Here is an 18,179-nt window from a genome sequence, read left to right as displayed (position 1 = left end):
ACTTTCTTTATTGACAGAAACAGAAGATGAACAGACAATAGATACACTCAAATCATTATCAACAGAAAAAGAACTTTCTTTATTGACAGAAACAGAAGATGAACAGACAATAGATACACTCAAATCATTATCAACAGAAAAAGAACTTTCTTTATTGACAGAAACAGAAGATGAACAGGGAAATATCGATTCCGAGGATCGAGTCAAAATTTTGAAATTTTTATGCAATATAGTTATAACTAATCCCGACAATCAAACAATTATAAAAAAATCTAATGGAATAAAAGAAATAAGTAATGGAATAAAAGAAATAAGTAAAGAAGTTCCTCGATGGTCATACAAACTACTCGACATTTTCGAACAACACCATAGAGGAGGCGAGGAACACTTGATAACAGATTATGCAATTCGTTCAAGAATCTTCCGGTACGCAATAGTTTTTTCTAAGGAGGAGTTAAAGGATGATTTTTTTCTACCAAACGATATAGAAAACGACCTATCTTTGATGGAATATTCGCCAGAACCGAATTTTCGTCGAGACATAATAAAAGGTGCCGTGCGTGCCCAAAGACGTAAAATAATTAATGGGGAACTGTTTCAATCAAATGTGCATTCCCCACTTTTTTTTGACAGAGTAGACAGCCTCTTCTTCAGAGTGTTCAGATCTTTGTATTCTGATATTTCTTGGCTGATAAAACTAATATCTCGAAATTGGATATGGAAAAACAAAGAATCACAAATTTCTGATTATACAGAAAATGAGGAGGACATAAGAGAAGAAGACGAAGAGATAAGAGAAAGCATAGAAAAGATACAAGAAAGAGACAAAGAGGAAGAAAAAAGAAGAGAAAGCATAGAAGAGATACAAAAAGGAGACAAAAAAGAGAAAGAAAAAAGAAGACAAGAGTCAGAGGCAGATGACTTCCTGCTGGACGCAGCAGAATTTTGGGATATCGTCTTTTTTGGTCAAGGACCAAGGGGCATCATGTTAATAGCCCAATCGATTTTTAGAAAATATATTCTATTACCTTCATTGATAATAGCTAAAAACATTGTCCGTATATTATTATTTCAAATTCCTGAGTGGTCCACGGATTTCAAGGGTTGGAAGCGAGAAATACATGTTAAATGCACTTATAATGGTCTTCAATTCTCCACAAAAGACTTTCCAAAAAATTGGTTATCAGAAGGTATCCAGATCAAGATCCTATATCCTTTTCGCCTGAAACCTTGGCGCGGATCTAAACTGAAACCCTCTCATAAAGATCCAATGAAAAAAAAGCATAAAGATCCAATGAAAAAAAAGCATAAAGATCCAATGAAAAAAAAGAAAGTTAAAAAGAATGATTTTTGCTTTTTAACAGCTTGTGGACTGGAAAGTGACTTACCTTGCGGTCCTCCTCGAAGACGGCCTTCGTTTTTTCAGCCTATTTTTAACGAACTAGAAAAAAAAAGTGAAAAATGGAAAATTTTTAAAAAAGGAAAAAAATTGTTTCGAAAAGTCTCAGGAGAAACAAAAATTCCATTTGTAAAGGGAATAATAAAAAAACTTTCAAAAAGAAATCCAGTTTTGGAGTTGAGAGAAGAATTGGGCGAAACTAAAAAAGATTTGGGCGAAACTAAAAAAGATTCGATAATCAGTAATAAGATGATTGACGAATCATCCCTTCAAATTCAATCTATGGAGCGGACAAATTATTCATTAACAGAAAAAAAGATAAAAGATCTGACTGAGAGAACAAACACAATCAAAAATCAAATAGAAAAAATTATAAAAGACAAGAAATTAGAATCATCAAAAAAATTTTGGAAAATATTAAAAAGAAGAAATATTCGATTAATCCGTAAATTCTATTTATTTATAAAACTTTTTATTCAAAAGATATACATAGATATTTTTCTATATATCATTAAATATATCATTAATATTCCAAGACCCAATCCACAACTTTTTCTTGAATCAACAAAAAAAATGATTGATAAATTCATTTACAATAATGAAGCAAATCAAGAAAGAATTAATAAACCAAATAAAAATACAATTCATTTTATTTCAACTATAAAAAATATAAAAAACTCACTTTCGAATATTAGAAATCAAAATGCAAAAGCTTTTTGTGACTTATCCTCCCTCTCACAAGCATATGTATTTTACAAATTATCACAAACCCAAGTTATTAAATTCAAACCTATCCTTCAATATCACGGAACATCTCTTTTTCTTAAAAATGAAATAAAAGATTATTTTGAAGAACAAGGAATATCTCATTCCCAATTAAAACATCATTATGGGTTAAGACAAAAAATCTCTGGAATAAAGGAATGGAAAAACTGGTTAAGGAGTCATTATCAATACGATTATCAATACGATTTAGTTCAGAGTATATGGCTTAGATTAGTACCAGAACAATGGCGAAATAGAGTCAATCAACACTATATGGCTCAAAATAAAGATTTAACAAAATGGGATTCAGATGAAAAAGAAAGATTAATACATTACGAAAAAAAAAATGATTTTCAAGCGAATTCATTACTGAATCAAGAATATAAACTGAATCAAGAACAAAAACGGAATCAAGAACAAAAATATAAAAAAGATAATTTTAAAAAACACTATAGATATAATTTATTATCATATATATTTATTATATATCAAGATATGAGGGACTCATATACTTATGGATCACCATTACAAGTAAATAAGAGGGAAGAGATTCCTTATAATTACAACATGGATAAACGAAAATTTTTTGATATATTGGGGGATATTCCTATCCATAATTATCTAACGGGGAAAACGGGGAAAACGGGGAAATTTTCGCATAGAAAATTTTTTAATTGGAGAATTCTTAATTTTTGTCTTAGAAATAAGACCGATATTGAGTCCTGGGTCGATACCAGTACCAAGAGTAAGAAGACCAGTACCAAGAGTAAGAAAACCAGTACCAAGAGTAAGAAAAATATTAAGACTGTGATTAATAATTTTAATAATTATCAAATATCGAATCTGGAACTTTGGTTCTTCCCAGAATTTGTGCTACTATATAATGCATATAAGGTTGAACCATGGATCATACCAATAAAACTACTTCTTTTCAATTTTAATTTTAATGGAAAAAAAGAGGATCTTGTATCAGATGCAAAAAAAAAAAGAAAATTTAGATCCGTTCTCTCAAATCAAGAAAAAGATGTTGAAGAAGATTATGGTAAATCATCCAATCAAGAAAAAGGTAAATCATCCAATCAAGAAAAAGGTAAATCATACAATCAAGAAAAAGATGTTGAAGAAGATTATGGTAAATCATCCAATCAAGAAAAAGGTAAATCATCCAATCAAGAAAAAGGTAAATCATACAATCAAGAAAAAGATGTTGAAGAAGATTATGGTAAATCATACAATGAAGAAAAAGGTAAATCATACAATCAAGAAAAAGATGTTGAAGAAGATTATGGTAAATCATACAATGAAGAAAAAGGTAAATCATACAATCAAGAAAAAGATGTTGAAGAAGATTATGGTAAATCATCCAATCAAGAAAAAGGTAAATCATACAATCAAGAAAAAGATGTTGAAGAAGATTATGGTAAATCATCCAATCAAGAAAAAGGTAAATCATACAATCAAGAAAAAGGTAAATCATCCAATCAAGAAAAAGGTAAATCATCCAATCAAGAAAAAGGTAAATCAGATCAAGAAAAAGGTAAATCAGACAATCAAGAAAAAGATGTTGAAGAAGATTCTGGTAAATCAAAAAAACATAGAAAGGAAGACGAGAGCAAGAGAGAAGCTCGTTTATTCCTACAAAAGTATTTGTATTTTCAATTCGGATGGGATGCTGATTCTTTCGATGAAAAAATAATCAAAAATATCAAAGCATATTCTTTCATTCTTGGCCTGATAAATATGAATGAAACTTTTCTATACTCTGTTAGAAGAGGAGGAACGAATCTGGATATTTTGATGGATTCGGCGGATAAGTTACTTTTAACTTATCAATACCTACTCAAAAAAGGAGTATTGATTATCGAACCAATTCGCCGGTATGTAGAAATTGATGGACAATTTATTCTATATCAAACTATAAGTATTTCATTGGTTCATAAAAATAAACATGAAATTAATCAAAGACGCAAAAAAAAAAAAAGACGCAAAAAAAAAAACTATATTGAAAAAAATAATTTTGATGAATCCATTGCAAGACATCAAAAAATGACTGAAAATAAAGACAAAAATCATTATGATTTGTTTATTCCTGAAAATATTTTATCCCCTAACCACCGGAGAGAATTGCGAATTCGAATTTCTTTCAATTCAAGGGATAAAAATGGTATGCATAGAAATCCAGTATTTTTAAATAATGTAAAAAACTGTGGTCAAGTTTTGAATAAAAACAAACATCTTGATAGTGATAAAAAGAAACTAATTAAATTAAAGTTCTTTCTTTGGCCCAATTATCGATTAGAAGATTTAGCTTGTATGAATCGCTATTGGTTTAATAGTAATAATGGCAGTCGTTTCAGTATGGTAAGGATACATATGTATCCGCGTTTGAAAATTCGTCAATGGTACATTTTTCCATATATTATGATTGAAAACCGGATTGATTAATTTTATTTGAAAAAATTATAAAGTTCATAACGAACTTAAAATCATTGTGCATATTAAAATGAATGGTATTATTATTATTACTGATCAGTAAAATTCACATTCAAAAAAAGGGGGAGAGAAATTTTTGTTTTATGGTAAAAAATTCATTCATCTCAGTTATTTTTCAAGAAAAAAAAGAAGAAAACAAGGGGTCCGTTGAATTTCAAATAGTCAGTTTCACCAATAAGATACGAAGACTTACTTCACATTTGGAATTGCACAAAAAAGACTATTTATCTCAGAGAGGTCTACGTAAAATTCTAGGAAAACGTCAACGGCTTCTGTCTTATTTATCAAAGAAAAATAACATACGTTATAAAGAATTAATTAGTGAGTTGGATATTCGGGAATCAAAAAATCGTTAATTTGATTGAATTAGTCGATTTATTATATTTTTCATTTTGATGTACTTCTTTTCGTTTTCAACAATTCATGTAAGAATGAATCGAGGAAAAACTTATGAATCTATCAGCTACAGAAAAAGACCTTATGATAGTCAATATGGGACCTCACCACCCATCAATGCACGGTGTTCTTCGTCTCATCGTTACTCTAGATGGTGAAGATGTTGTTGACTGTGAACCAATATTAGGTTATTTACACAGAGGAATGGAAAAAATTGCGGAAAACCGAACAATTATACAATATTTGCCTTATGTAACACGTTGGGATTATTTAGCCACTATGTTCACGGAAGCAATAACCGTAAATGGACCAGAACAATTGGGCAATATTCAAGTCCCTAAAAGAGCCAGCTATATCAGAGTAATTATGTTGGAGTTGAGTCGTATAGCTTCTCATCTATTATGGCTTGGACCTTTTATGGCCGATATTGGTGCACAGACCCCCTTTTTCTATATTTTCAGAGAAAGAGAATTAGTATATGATCTATTCGAAGCTGCCACCGGTATGAGAATGATGCATAATTATTTTCGTATCGGAGGAGTAGCGGCCGATCTACCCTATGGCTGGATAGATAAATGTTTGGATTTCTGTGATTATTTTTTAACAGGAATTGTTGAATATCAAAAACTTATTACGCGAAATCCTATTTTTTTAGAACGAGTTGAAGGGGTAGGGGTTATTGGTGGAGAAGAAGCAATAAATTGGGGTCTATCCGGCCCAATGCTACGAGCCTCTGGAATCAAATGGGATCTTCGTAAAGTTGATCATTATGAGTGTTACGACGAATTTGATTGGGAAATCCAGTGGCAAAAAGAAGGAGATTCATTAGCTCGTTATTTAGTCCGAATCAGTGAAATGACGGAATCCATAAAAATAATTCAACAGGCCCTGGAAGGAATTCCGGGGGGTCCCTATGAGAATTTAGAAATCCGATGTTTTGATCGAGAAAGGGATCCAGAATGGAATGATTTTGAATATCGATTCATTAGTAAAAAACCTTCTCCTACATTTGAATTACCGAGACAAGAACTTTATGCGAGAATGGAAGCCCCAAAGGGAGAATTAGGAATTTTTCTGATAGGAGATCAAAGTGGTTTTCCTTGGAGATGGAAAATTCGCCCGCCGGGTTTTATCAATTTGCAAATTCTTCCTCAGTTAGTTAAAAGAATGAAATTGGCTGATATTATGACGATACTAGGTAGCATAGATATCATTATGGGAGAAGTTGATCGTTGAAATGATAATTTATACAACAGAAGTAGAAGATATCAATTCCTTTTACAGATTGGAATCCTTAAAAGAGGTCTATGGGATCATATGGATGTTTGTCCCTATTTTGACTCTTGTATTGGGAATCACAATAGGTGTACTAGTAATTGTATGGTTAGAAAGAGAAATATCTGCAGGAATACAACAACGTATTGGGCCTGAATACGCCGGCCCTTTGGGAATTCTTCAAGCTCTAGCAGATGGAACAAAACTGCTTTTCAAAGAGAATATTCTTCCATCTAGAGGAAATACTCGTTTATTCCGTATTGGACCGTCTATAGCAGTCATATCCATTTTACTAAGTTTTTCAGTAATTCCTTTTAGCTCTCGCCTTATTTTAGCCGATCTCAATATCGGTATTTTTTTATGGATTGCCATTTCAAGTATTGCTCCTGTTGGACTTCTTATGTCAGGATACGGATCAAATAATAAATATTCCTTTTTAGGTGGTCTGCGAGCTGCTGCTCAATCGATTAGTTATGAAATACCATTAACTCTATGTGTTTTATCAATATCTCTACGTGCGATTCGTTGAAATATAAACTTTTCTTTTCCCTATTCCTTTCGTTCTATAAAATAAGCTGAATGGATTGAATAGATATCTTCGTTATTTTATTATCCTTCAGGTTGATAAACTAAATTAGATAGTTATATATGAGTGAAAGAAAGCAGCTTATAAATTCGCAGTAAATTAAACAAAAAAAAATTTAATCTCATTTCCTATGTACAAGAGTTAAGTGGAAGAAAACATAAGTGGAAGAAGTCTTTACCCCAAGACGGGTTGATTAGTCAATCTAGCTTGAAGCGGGCTCAAAAGATCAACCGTATAGAGTTTTGGCTATCCTTTGTATAGATTCCCATACATGTATTGCCAAACCAAACGGGGGATTGAACAAAAAAATGAGTGGATGGTTAGGAACACCAAAATACACAAAGGATTAGTAATGGAGATTATGTAAATTATATAAAAAGGATATTTCTGGATAACATAAAAAGAATACTAATTGGGGCTTTAAATTAGTAGAAATGAGTAGGCAGTACTACCCACGATTCCGGTCCAGAGTATGCTCCTATCCACCGATTAAAGTAATGACTATCAGGAACGAAATAATCCTTTACTATTTTTTAGTTTAAGCCCCCATTCGTAATTTTCTCAGATCAGAAAGAAGAATAGGAACGAAAAAGAAAGAATAAAAAATAAATATTTTTTTTTTTTTTATTCTTTCTTTCATATATATAGAGAGATATAATCTGTGTCATGATTTATGAGCTAATGTAATATTTAATTTTTTTCGTAATCGAAAACAATGGGTTGAAATATCTATTGATATTTCTACAAGAAGTATTTTATTGAAGGCTTAAGTTATTACTCAACAAATAAAAATTGAAATTAGTAACGGGCGAGATCAATTCAGAAGCACTTTTTTTATTCTTCATAATATAGCAGACAGAATTCCATTGGTATAATTTTGGACCTTCCAATCCATTTTTTCTCTATCTATTCTACAACCATACGAAGAGAAATAATACTGATTCGGTCCTTAAATTTATTTGTGACCCACGAGGAGCCGTATGAGTTGAAAACCTCATGTACGGTTTTGGACTAGCGATGGGAACAGTGATGTTATCATCGACTATAATTATCTAACAGCTCAAGTACAGTTGATATAGTTGAGGCGCAATCAAAATATGGGGTTTGGGGATGGAATTTGTGGCGTCAGCCAATAGGGTTTATCGTTTTTCTAATTTCTTCTCTAGCAGAATGTGAGAGATTACCTTTTGATTTACCAGAAGCCGAGGAAGAATTAGTAGCAGGGTATCAAACCGAATATTCGGGTATCAAATTTGGTTTATTTTATGTTGCTTCCTATCTAAATCTATTACTTTCTTCCTTATTTGTAACAGTTCTTTACTTGGGGGGTTGGAATATTTCCATTCCGTACGTATTCGTCCCTGAGCTATTTGAAATAAATAAAATGAATGGAATCTTTGGAACGACAATTGGTATCTTTATTACATTAGCTAAAACTTATTTGTTTTTGTTTATTTCTATCGCAACAAGATGGACTTTACCTAGGTTAAGAATGGACCAATTATTAAATCTTGGATGGAAATTTCTTTTACCCATTTCTCTCGGTAATCTATTATTAACAACTTCTTTCCAACTTCTTTCACTGTAAAGAAAAAAAGAATACGAGATTCATGACTTGGTTCAAACAAGAGAAAGAAACAAACATAAAATTATTCATAGATATTCACGATATGTTCCCTATGGTAACTGGGTTCATGAATTATGGCCACCAAACAGTCCGAGCAGCAAGGTACATTGGTCAAGGTTTCATGATTACCTTATCCCACGCAAATCGTTTACCTGTAACTATTCAATACCCTTATGAAAAATTAATCGCATCAGAGCGTTTCCGTGGGCGAATCCATTTTGAATTTGATAAATGCATTGCTTGTGAAGTATGTGTTCGTGTATGCCCTATAGATCTGCCTGTTGTTGATTGGAAATTTGAAACGGATATTAGAAAAAAACGATTGCTTAATTACAGTATTGATTTCGGAATTTGTATATTTTGTGGTAACTGCGTTGAGTATTGTCCAACAAATTGTTTATCAATGACTGAAGAATATGAACTTTCTACTTACGACCGTCACGAATTGAATTATAATCAAATTGCTTTGGGCCGTTTACCAATGTCAGTAATTGACGATTATACAATTCGAACAATTTTGAATTCGCCTCAAAGAAAAACTGAGTAAGTAAACCTCCTATTCTATTAAAGAGAAATTTCCAATTCTTTTAAGGTTCCGTTTTGGTTTAAGTTAAAAGAATATTTGGTTTGACTTAAAAGAATGAGGCCTTTACTCTTTGTTTGGTCAATAAATAAAAATTCAATTACAAATTAACTGGTTGATAAGAATTTCGAATTCATTTTTCTTGAAAATCTATTAATATATTCGTAATTATTTCGAAATATATAGTTTCAAAAAACAAAATACCCTTTCGAACCGAACAAAAAAAAAGAATTAAAAACGAAACAATAATTGTACTTAGATCAATTCACACCTAATAGATTAGGATTTTATTCAATTAGGAACGTATCATAAAAAAAAAATTCCTGGTCGGGTCAATAAGATCATGAAAAGCATTTCGATTTATTTATCTCTTATTTTACATATAATGGATTTGCCTGGACCAATACACGATTTTCTTTTAGTTTTTCTGGGATCGGGTCTTATATTAGGGGGCCTGGGAGTGGTATTACTTACCAATCCAATTTTTTCTGCCTTTTCATTGGGATTGGTTCTTGTTTGTATATCCTTATTCTATATTCTCTCAAATTCTCATTTTGTAGCTGCTGCCCAGCTTCTTATTTATGTGGGAGCCATAAATGTTTTAATCCTATTTGCTGTGATGTTCATGAATGGTTCAGAATATTATAAAAATTTTAATCTGTGGACCATTGGGAATGGCCTTACTTCGTTGATTTGTACAAGTATTCTTGTTTCGCTAATTACTACTATATTAGATACATCATGGTACGGGATTATTTGGACTACAAGATCAAACCAAATTATAGAACAAGATTTGATAAGTAATAGTCAACAAATTGGAATTCATTTAGCAACAGATTTTTTTCTTCCATTTGAATTCATTTCACTAATTCTTTTAGTTGCTTTGATAGGTGCAATTGCTGTGGCTCGTCAGTAATAAATCTTTCTAACTAGGAATAGCAAGCAATCCAAATTAAACTTTTTTCTGTCTTATCGCATCTATTTTCCTTGAATTCTTGTTCGTGTATAAAATATAAAATAGAAATTCGTTTATTCGAGATATTTCCAATATATTCTTTTTGTTATATTCTATTCTAGTCAATCAAATCCGTTGAATTATTGTTCATATTAAAATGAATCGAAATTGATAAGGAGTTGGTCAATGATGCTCGAACATATACTTGTTTTGAGTGCCTATTTATTTTCTATCGGTATTTATGGATTGATCACGAGTCGAAATATGGTTCGGGCCCTTATGTGTCTTGAACTTATACTGAATGCGGTTAATATAAATTTTGTAACATTTTCTGATTTTTTTGATAGTCGGCAATTAAAAGGAAATATTTTATCAATTTTTGTTATAGCTATTGCAGCCGCTGAAGCAGCTATTGGATCAGCTATTGTTTCCTCAATTTATCGTAACAGAAAATCAACGCGTATCAATCAATCAACTTTGTTGAATAAGTAATATTAATAATATTAAATTATAAGATTCACCAATTTGAATTAGCATGTCCAATATGTTGGAATCTACATCATGTTTTCGAAAACGTAAGAAATCAAAGTATCTTGGTCCTTTCTTATGAGTTGATCCCGAAGGAAATTGATTAGAAAATTTCTGGTAAATCGTTGATTCATCTGGTGTTTAACTATAATGATTCATTTACAAGTTTACTAGATTGAAATTTTATGATGTTCAAAAAATTATAGATCCCATGTCACATTCAGTAAAAATTTATGATACATGTATAGGGTGTACTCAATGTGTCCGAGCCTGCCCCACCGATGTGTTAGAAATGATACCTTGGGATGGATGTAAAGCTAAGCAAATTGCTTCCGCTCCAAGAACAGAAGACTGTGTTGGTTGTAAGAGATGTGAATCCGCTTGTCCAACAGATTTCTTGAGCGTTCGAGTTTATTTATGGCATGAAACAACTCGAAGTATGGGTCTAGCTTATTGATACGTTCCCGAAAACCCCACTTGAATACATTTTGAATCCATTTTATTTTTTTTTTACTGAAAAAACCCGTGCTCAAAAAAAATCTTTTTTGAGCACGGGTTTTTCTGGTCCAAGTGCATCTTGTCTTTACCACGAATTATTTTCCTTGGTTAACAATAATTGTAGTTTTACCAATATCTGCAGGTTCTTTAATTTTCTTTCTTCCTCATAGAGGAAATAAGCTAATTAAGTGGTATACTATGTGTATATGCATATTTGAACTCCTTCTAACAACCTATGCATTTTGTTATCATTTCCGATTGGACGATCCATTAATCCAGCTGGAGGAAGATTATAAATGGATAAATTTTTTTGATTTTTACTGGAGATTGGGAATAGATGGACTTTCTATAGGGCCCATTTTACTGACAGGATTTATCACTACTTTAGCTACTTTGGCGGCTTGGCCAGTTACTCGAGATTCGCGATTATTCCATTTCTTGATGCTAGCAATGTACAGTGGTCAAATAGGATCATTTTCTTCTCGAGACCTTTTACTTTTTTTCATCATGTGGGAGTTCGAATTAATTCCCGTTTATCTACTTCTATCCATGTGGGGGGGAAAGAAACGTCTGTACTCGGCTACAAAATTTATTTTGTACACTGCGGGGGGTTCCATTTTTTTATTAATAGGAGTTTTGGGTATCGGTTTATACGGTTCTAATGAACCAACATTAAATTTTGAAACATTAGCTAATCAATCGTATCCTGTCGCACTGGAAATCATATTCTATATTGGATTTCTTATTGCTTTTGCTGTCAAATCGCCGATTATACCCTTACATACGTGGTTACCAGACACCCATGGGGAGGCACATTACAGTACTTGTATGCTTCTAGCCGGAATTTTATTAAAAATGGGAGCGTATGGATTAGTTCGCATCAATATGGAATTATTACCCCACGCTCATTCCATATTTTCTCCCTGGTTGATAATAGTGGGTACAATGCAAATAATTTATGCAGCTTCAACATCTCTTGGTCAACGGAATTTAAAAAAAAGAATAGCCTATTCCTCCGTATCTCATATGGGTTTCATAATTATAGGAATTGGCTCTATAACTGATACGGGACTCAACGGAGCTATTTTACAAATAATATCTCATGGATTTATCGGTGCTGCACTTTTTTTCTTGGCAGGAACGAGTTATGATAGAATGCGTCTTTTTTATCTCGACGAAATGGGTGGAATGGCTATTCCGATTCCAAAAATATTTACGATGTTCAGTATCTTATCGATGGCTTCTCTTGCATTACCGGGCATGAGTGGTTTTGTTGCAGAGTTGATAGTCTTTTTTGGAATAATTACCAGCCAAAAATATTTTTTAATGCCAAAAATACTAATTACTTTCGTAATGTCAATTGGAATGATATTAACTCCTATTTATTCATTATCTATGTCACGTCAAATGTTCTATGGATACAAGCTATTTAATGCTCAAAGTTCTTATTTTTTTGATTCTGGACCACGAGAGTTATTTGTTTCGATCTCTATCTTTCTACCAGTAATAGGTATTGGTATTTATCCGGATTTTGTCCTCTCATTATCAGGTGAGAAGGTCGAAACTATTCTATATAATTATTTTTATAGATAGTTTTGATGAATAAAACAAAAAATCAAAAAGTAATCCTATGATTTTTAAAATTGTTCGTTGTACAGTGAAAAAAAAAAGAAAGAAGTCTTTTTTCTTCTCTTAAGTTTAAGTTAAGTAAAAAAAGGTAAAAGAATTAAATTGAATTTTAATCAGACATCTTTGGCTTTTGTTAGAACCTTTTGAATCAAGTAGTGGAGTGATTCAAAAGGTTCTTGACAGCTTACAATAAGTTTTCTTATATATACGCTGTCCTATCTTAGTATTTGTTAGGCTTAGCCTTTTTATTCAATTCAATTAGATGTTAATGTAAATGAACCATAACTATGTAAACCTATTCCTAATAGATTGACCCCAAAATAGCATATCCAAATTATAAGAAATCCCATAGAAGCCACAAGTGCGGAATTTACACCTTCCAAATTTTTATTTGTTCGGGTATGTAAATAAATCGCGAATACGGTCCAAGTAATAAATGCCCAAGTTTCCTTTGGGTCCCAATTCCAATATGATCCCCACGCCTCATTAGCCCATACGGCTCCCGAAAGAATTCCTATGGTTAAAAAGATAAACCCGAGACTAATAATACGATAACTCCAACGATCCAATTGTTGAGTCAATTGATACCTGTAAAAATTTTTAGAAGAAAGAAAATAAGTGTTTAATAAAACATTGCTTCTTTCATTCATGTATTGGATTTCGCCAAACGAAAATGACTGATTTAATAAATTATTGTTTTTACCAATAATTTTTATGGCTTTTCGAAATGTAATGACTAGAAGAGCTACTGATAATAATGATCCACATAAAAGAGCTGCATAGCCTAATACCATCATACTTACGTGCATCATTAACCACTGGGATTGGAGAGCAGGCGCTAATATTGCGGATTGATGCATTTTGGTTAAAAGACCCGAAGTGGCAAAGCCTTGGGTAAAAATAACACTTGGTGCGGTTATTGCGCTTAAATCATTTTTACGCTTTTTAAAATAGTAAACCATATGAATAAGGGAGAAACCCCATGAAAGAAAGATTAATGATTCATATAAATCACTTAATGGGAAATGTCCTGAATAAATCCAACGAGTGACTAATAATCCTGTTATACAGAAAAAGGTAACTATCATGCCCTTTTCTGATGAATCATATAGTCCTACGACTTCATCGACTAATAAGAATAAGGTTAAAAAATGAATTGTAATTACAATTGAAACGACCGAAAAGGATATATGAGTTAATATATGCTCTAAAGTTGAAAAAATCATAAGAATTCTGAAAAAAGCGAGGGTTTCTAGATTTTATGGAATGGAAATCAGGAATTAAATTCATTATAGGACTTATTCTATCTCTTTTAGAAGATACTATGCCGCTACTCGGACTCGAACCGAGATGCTCTAGCACTGCTTCCTAAGAGCAGCGTGTCTACCGATTTCACCATAGCGGCTTGCTCGAAATCATAATAAGCCATTTTTTATTCAATCGTCGAGATTGAAGGTGAAGGGGTCAATTCAATGTAAAATGTAAAAGAAGCATTTAATTTAAATTGATGAATAAAAACTCGTTTAAATAGCAATTTGAAGGTTCAAAAAGAATCTTTATTATTTATCGTTTTATTTAATTATCCTTTTTTTTATTTAATATTTAATTTAATATTTAATTATTTCAACAGAGATTTTATAGTTTGTGTTTTCCTAAAAGAGAACTCCTCTATTGTAACTAAACTAACTAGTTGTAACTTCAATTCATAGATAGAATTCAACAAAAAAATGTTCTTTATCATTTTAATTTTTTAATGATTCATCTCTCATTCTTTTATATGATTTTTATGAATCTATAAAAAAAAAAATGCTTATCAATTGAATGAATAAATGAATGAAAAAATATTATTTTTAGAGATCACAATTTCAGCACCACATCCAATGATTTCAAAAGATTTATGTAATTTGCATAGCTTTGTATTAATCGTTAGGATTTTGCGTTTTAAGGATTTATCAAACCAACTAGATATTGGGTTGTACACGTTACGTTATATAAAAAGCGTTTCGATTCCTGTCATAATTGTACCATACTTCAAAAAAGTATTTCGAATTTCGAATTCTAAAAATATGTCTTGATTCATCTTCTTATACAAACATAGAATTTTTTTAGATCATTTTAAATTGATACATTATTTGTATATCCACTAAATTATAAAGGGAGTTTTCTCAATTGGGTTGAAAGCAAGGGAAGGATATATAGTAATTCAGAGAAATAATGATTCATAAAGTTACAAAATTGAAACTTAATGGATTAGTTTCAACAACCCAGTTAAAGCTCTTATATATATGTGCTCCGATATAGCTATAGTATAAATATACAAATTTTTATTATTTAATTATTTAATTATTTATTATTATAAATTGAAATTGAATATTATAAAAATAACAAATTATTATAACACTAAGATACCAAATGGGGCGATGGGGAAAATGAGAATCCCCATCCCGGAAATGAAAAAAAAAAAGATATTCAAAAAAGAAAACCTTTGTATCTTATTCGAGTTAAACCAATTCAGATTAAAAAAAAATTATTTGTCGTACAAAAAAACTTTTTGAATTACCCGTAAAAATAGATCTCGATAATGAAAAAGCTTTCAACGCCGCCCAATATCCTTTCTTTTTCCAAACATTTTTTCGAATACGCTTTTTTGATGTAGAAGTACGTTTTTTTGGAACTGCCATTCAAAAAAAAGGTTATTTAGTGCTATAGTTGGATGTCAAAGACATCTATTTTTAAAACAAAATGATCGGTGTCTTTATGTCATTATTTATCTATTCCTATAGATTTTCTAGATTAATAGATTTTCTAGATTATAATTATCTATATACTACTATATAAATTTCATAAGAACTAAATAGAGATGGGAAAATAACATAAAATGCTTCTATTCTAGAAAAAAAAAAAAAAAAAAATATGATATAACCTTTTTTTATTTATATTCCATACACTATCCAGAAAAAAAGAAGAATTTGTATTTAATTTATTGGTACCTTTCTTTTTTATATCTCCATTCAAATCTATAGGATAGATTAGGATCTATTATGATATATAAATTGAATTGATGAAATCAAAAAAACGTAAAAAAGAGTCTTTCCTTCTCTATCTCTGCCTATTTTTTTTGTCGTCCTACATTTATAATTTATACATCTCCATTTATACACGAAAAATACATCAAAACAAAAAAATGTAAAAAAACCATTTTATTTACCTAATAAAAAACAAACTTGAATTTTTTTCTATTAATTGGTAATTGGTCAAGCTCGAAGAGAGAGTATGCCCAATTTTCATTTTCAATCAAATTCGAATGAGACTCGTAATTAATCTGTTAAAGGATACATAATTTTGAAAAAAAAAAAGAATTTTTTTTTTTCCATTAGTAACTCGGTGATATCATTTGATTACTTCTAACTTCGAAATTTGAATATTTTTGAAATATTTGAGAAAGATTAAAAGATTAATAATAGAAAATTCCAGTTAACTTTGTAATATCTTGATTGTATTATTGCTCCCTTTCCATCAAAAGAGATAAGAGCCGGTGAATCAGAAACGATTAATTAAGAAAGAATAAGAAAAAAGTTTTTATGGAGCATACATATCAATATTCATGGATCATACCTTTTGTGCCACTTCCAATTCCTATTTTAATAGGAATGGGACTCCTACTTTTTCCGACGGCAACAAAAAATCTTCGTCGTATGTGGGCTTTTCCCAATATTTTATTGTTAAGTATAGTTATGATTTTTTCGGTCGATCTGTCTATTCAGCAAATAAATAGAAGTTCTATCTATCAATATGGATGGTCTTGGACCATCAATAATGATTTTTCTTTCGAGTTTGGCTACTTTATTGATTCACTTACCTCTATTATGTCAATATTAATCACTACTGTTGGAATTTTTGTTCTTATTTATAGTGACAATTATATGTCTCATGATCAAGGATATTTGAGATTTTTTGCTTATATGAGTTTATTCAATACTTCAATGTTGGGATTAGTTACTAGTTCTAATTTGATACAAATTTATATTTTTTGGGAATTGGTTGGAATGTGTTCTTATCTATTAATAGGGTTTTGGTTCACACGACCTGTTGCGGCAAACGCTTGTCAAAAAGCGTTTGTAACTAATCGGATAGGCGATTTTGGTTTATTATTAGGAATCTTAGGTTTTTATTGGATAACGGGAAGTTTCGAATTTCAAGATTTGTTCGAAATATTTAATAACGTGATTTATAATAATGAGGTTCATTTTTTATTTGTTACTTTATGTGCCTCTTTATTATTTGCCGGCGCAGTTGCTAAATCTGCGCAGTTTCCCCTTCATGTATGGTTACCTGATGCCATGGAGGGGCCTACTCCTATTTCGGCTCTTATACATGCTGCCACTATGGTAGCAGCGGGAATTTTTCTTGTAGCCCGCCTTCTTCCTCTTTTCATAGTTATACCTTACATAATGAATCTAATATCTTTGATAGGTATAATAACAGTATTATTAGGGGCTACTTTAGCTCTTGCTCAAAAAGATATTAAGAGGGGTTTAGCCTATTCTACAATGTCCCAACTGGGTTATATGATGGTAGCTCTAGGTATGGGGTCTTATCGAGCCGCTTTATTTCATTTGATTACTCATGCTTATTCGAAGGCATTGTTGTTTTTAGGATCCGGATCCATTATTCATTCCATGGAAGCTATTGTTGGATATTCTCCAGATAAAAGCCAGAATATGGTTTTTATGGGCGGTTTAAGAAAGCATGTGCCAATTACACAAATTGCTTTTTTAGTGGGTACACTTTCTCTTTGTGGTATTCCACCCCTTGCTTGTTTTTGGTCCAAAGATGAAATTCTTAGTGACAGTTGGTTGTATTCACCGATTTTTGCAATAATAGCTTGGTCCACGGCCGGATTAACAGCATTTTATATGTTTCGGATCTATTTACTTACTTTTGAAGGACATTTAAACATTAATTTTCAAAATTATAGTGGCAAAAAAGGTAGCTCCTTCTATTCAATAAAACTATGGGGTAAAAAAGAAGAGCAAACAATGATTAACAGAAATTTTCCTTTATCCCCTTTATTAACAATGAATAATTTATTAACAATGAATAATAATGAGAAGCCATATAGAATTGGTGGTAATGTAAAAAAAGGGGCTCTTATTACTATTACGAATTTTGGCTACAAGAAGGCTTTTTCTTATCCTCATGAATCGGATAATACTATGTTATTTCCTATGCTTATACTGGTTCTATTTACTTTTTTTGTTGGAGCCATAGCAATTCCTTTTAATCAAGAAGGAATACATTTGGATATATTATCCAAATTATTAACTCCATCTATAAATCTTTTACATCAAAATTCAAATGATTTTGAGGATTGGTATCAATTTTTAACAAATGCAACTTTTTCAGTGAGTATAGCTTGTTTTGGAATATTTACAGCATTCCTTT

The 18,179-nt window shown here is 31.2% G+C and overlaps 1 protein-coding gene across 1 annotated transcript; it reads left to right on the top strand.

The window, feature by feature from the left end:
- Positions 1 to 4,691: 4,691 nt before the first annotated feature.
- Positions 4,692 to 9,340, top strand: LOC149509493 (NAD(P)H-quinone oxidoreductase subunit H, chloroplastic). Its single transcript, XM_089757713.1, has 2 exons — positions 4,692 to 6,843; positions 7,964 to 9,340. Exon 1 carries the CDS (start codon positions 5,108 to 5,110, stop codon positions 6,287 to 6,289), a length of 1,182 nt encoding a protein of 393 aa, XP_089613839.1. The 5' UTR covers positions 4,692 to 5,107; the 3' UTR covers positions 6,290 to 6,843; positions 7,964 to 9,340.
- Positions 9,341 to 18,179: the final 8,839 nt, after the last annotated feature.

This window comes from Durio zibethinus, unplaced genomic scaffold, assembly GCF_047325235.1.
Source record: "Durio zibethinus cultivar Kanyao isolate XHJ-2024 unplaced genomic scaffold, ASM4732523v1 HiC_scaffold_162, whole genome shotgun sequence".
In the NCBI taxonomy this organism is placed as follows: domain Eukaryota; kingdom Viridiplantae; phylum Streptophyta; class Magnoliopsida; order Malvales; family Malvaceae; genus Durio; species Durio zibethinus.
This window is presented reverse-complemented; position numbering and strand designations above follow the sequence as displayed.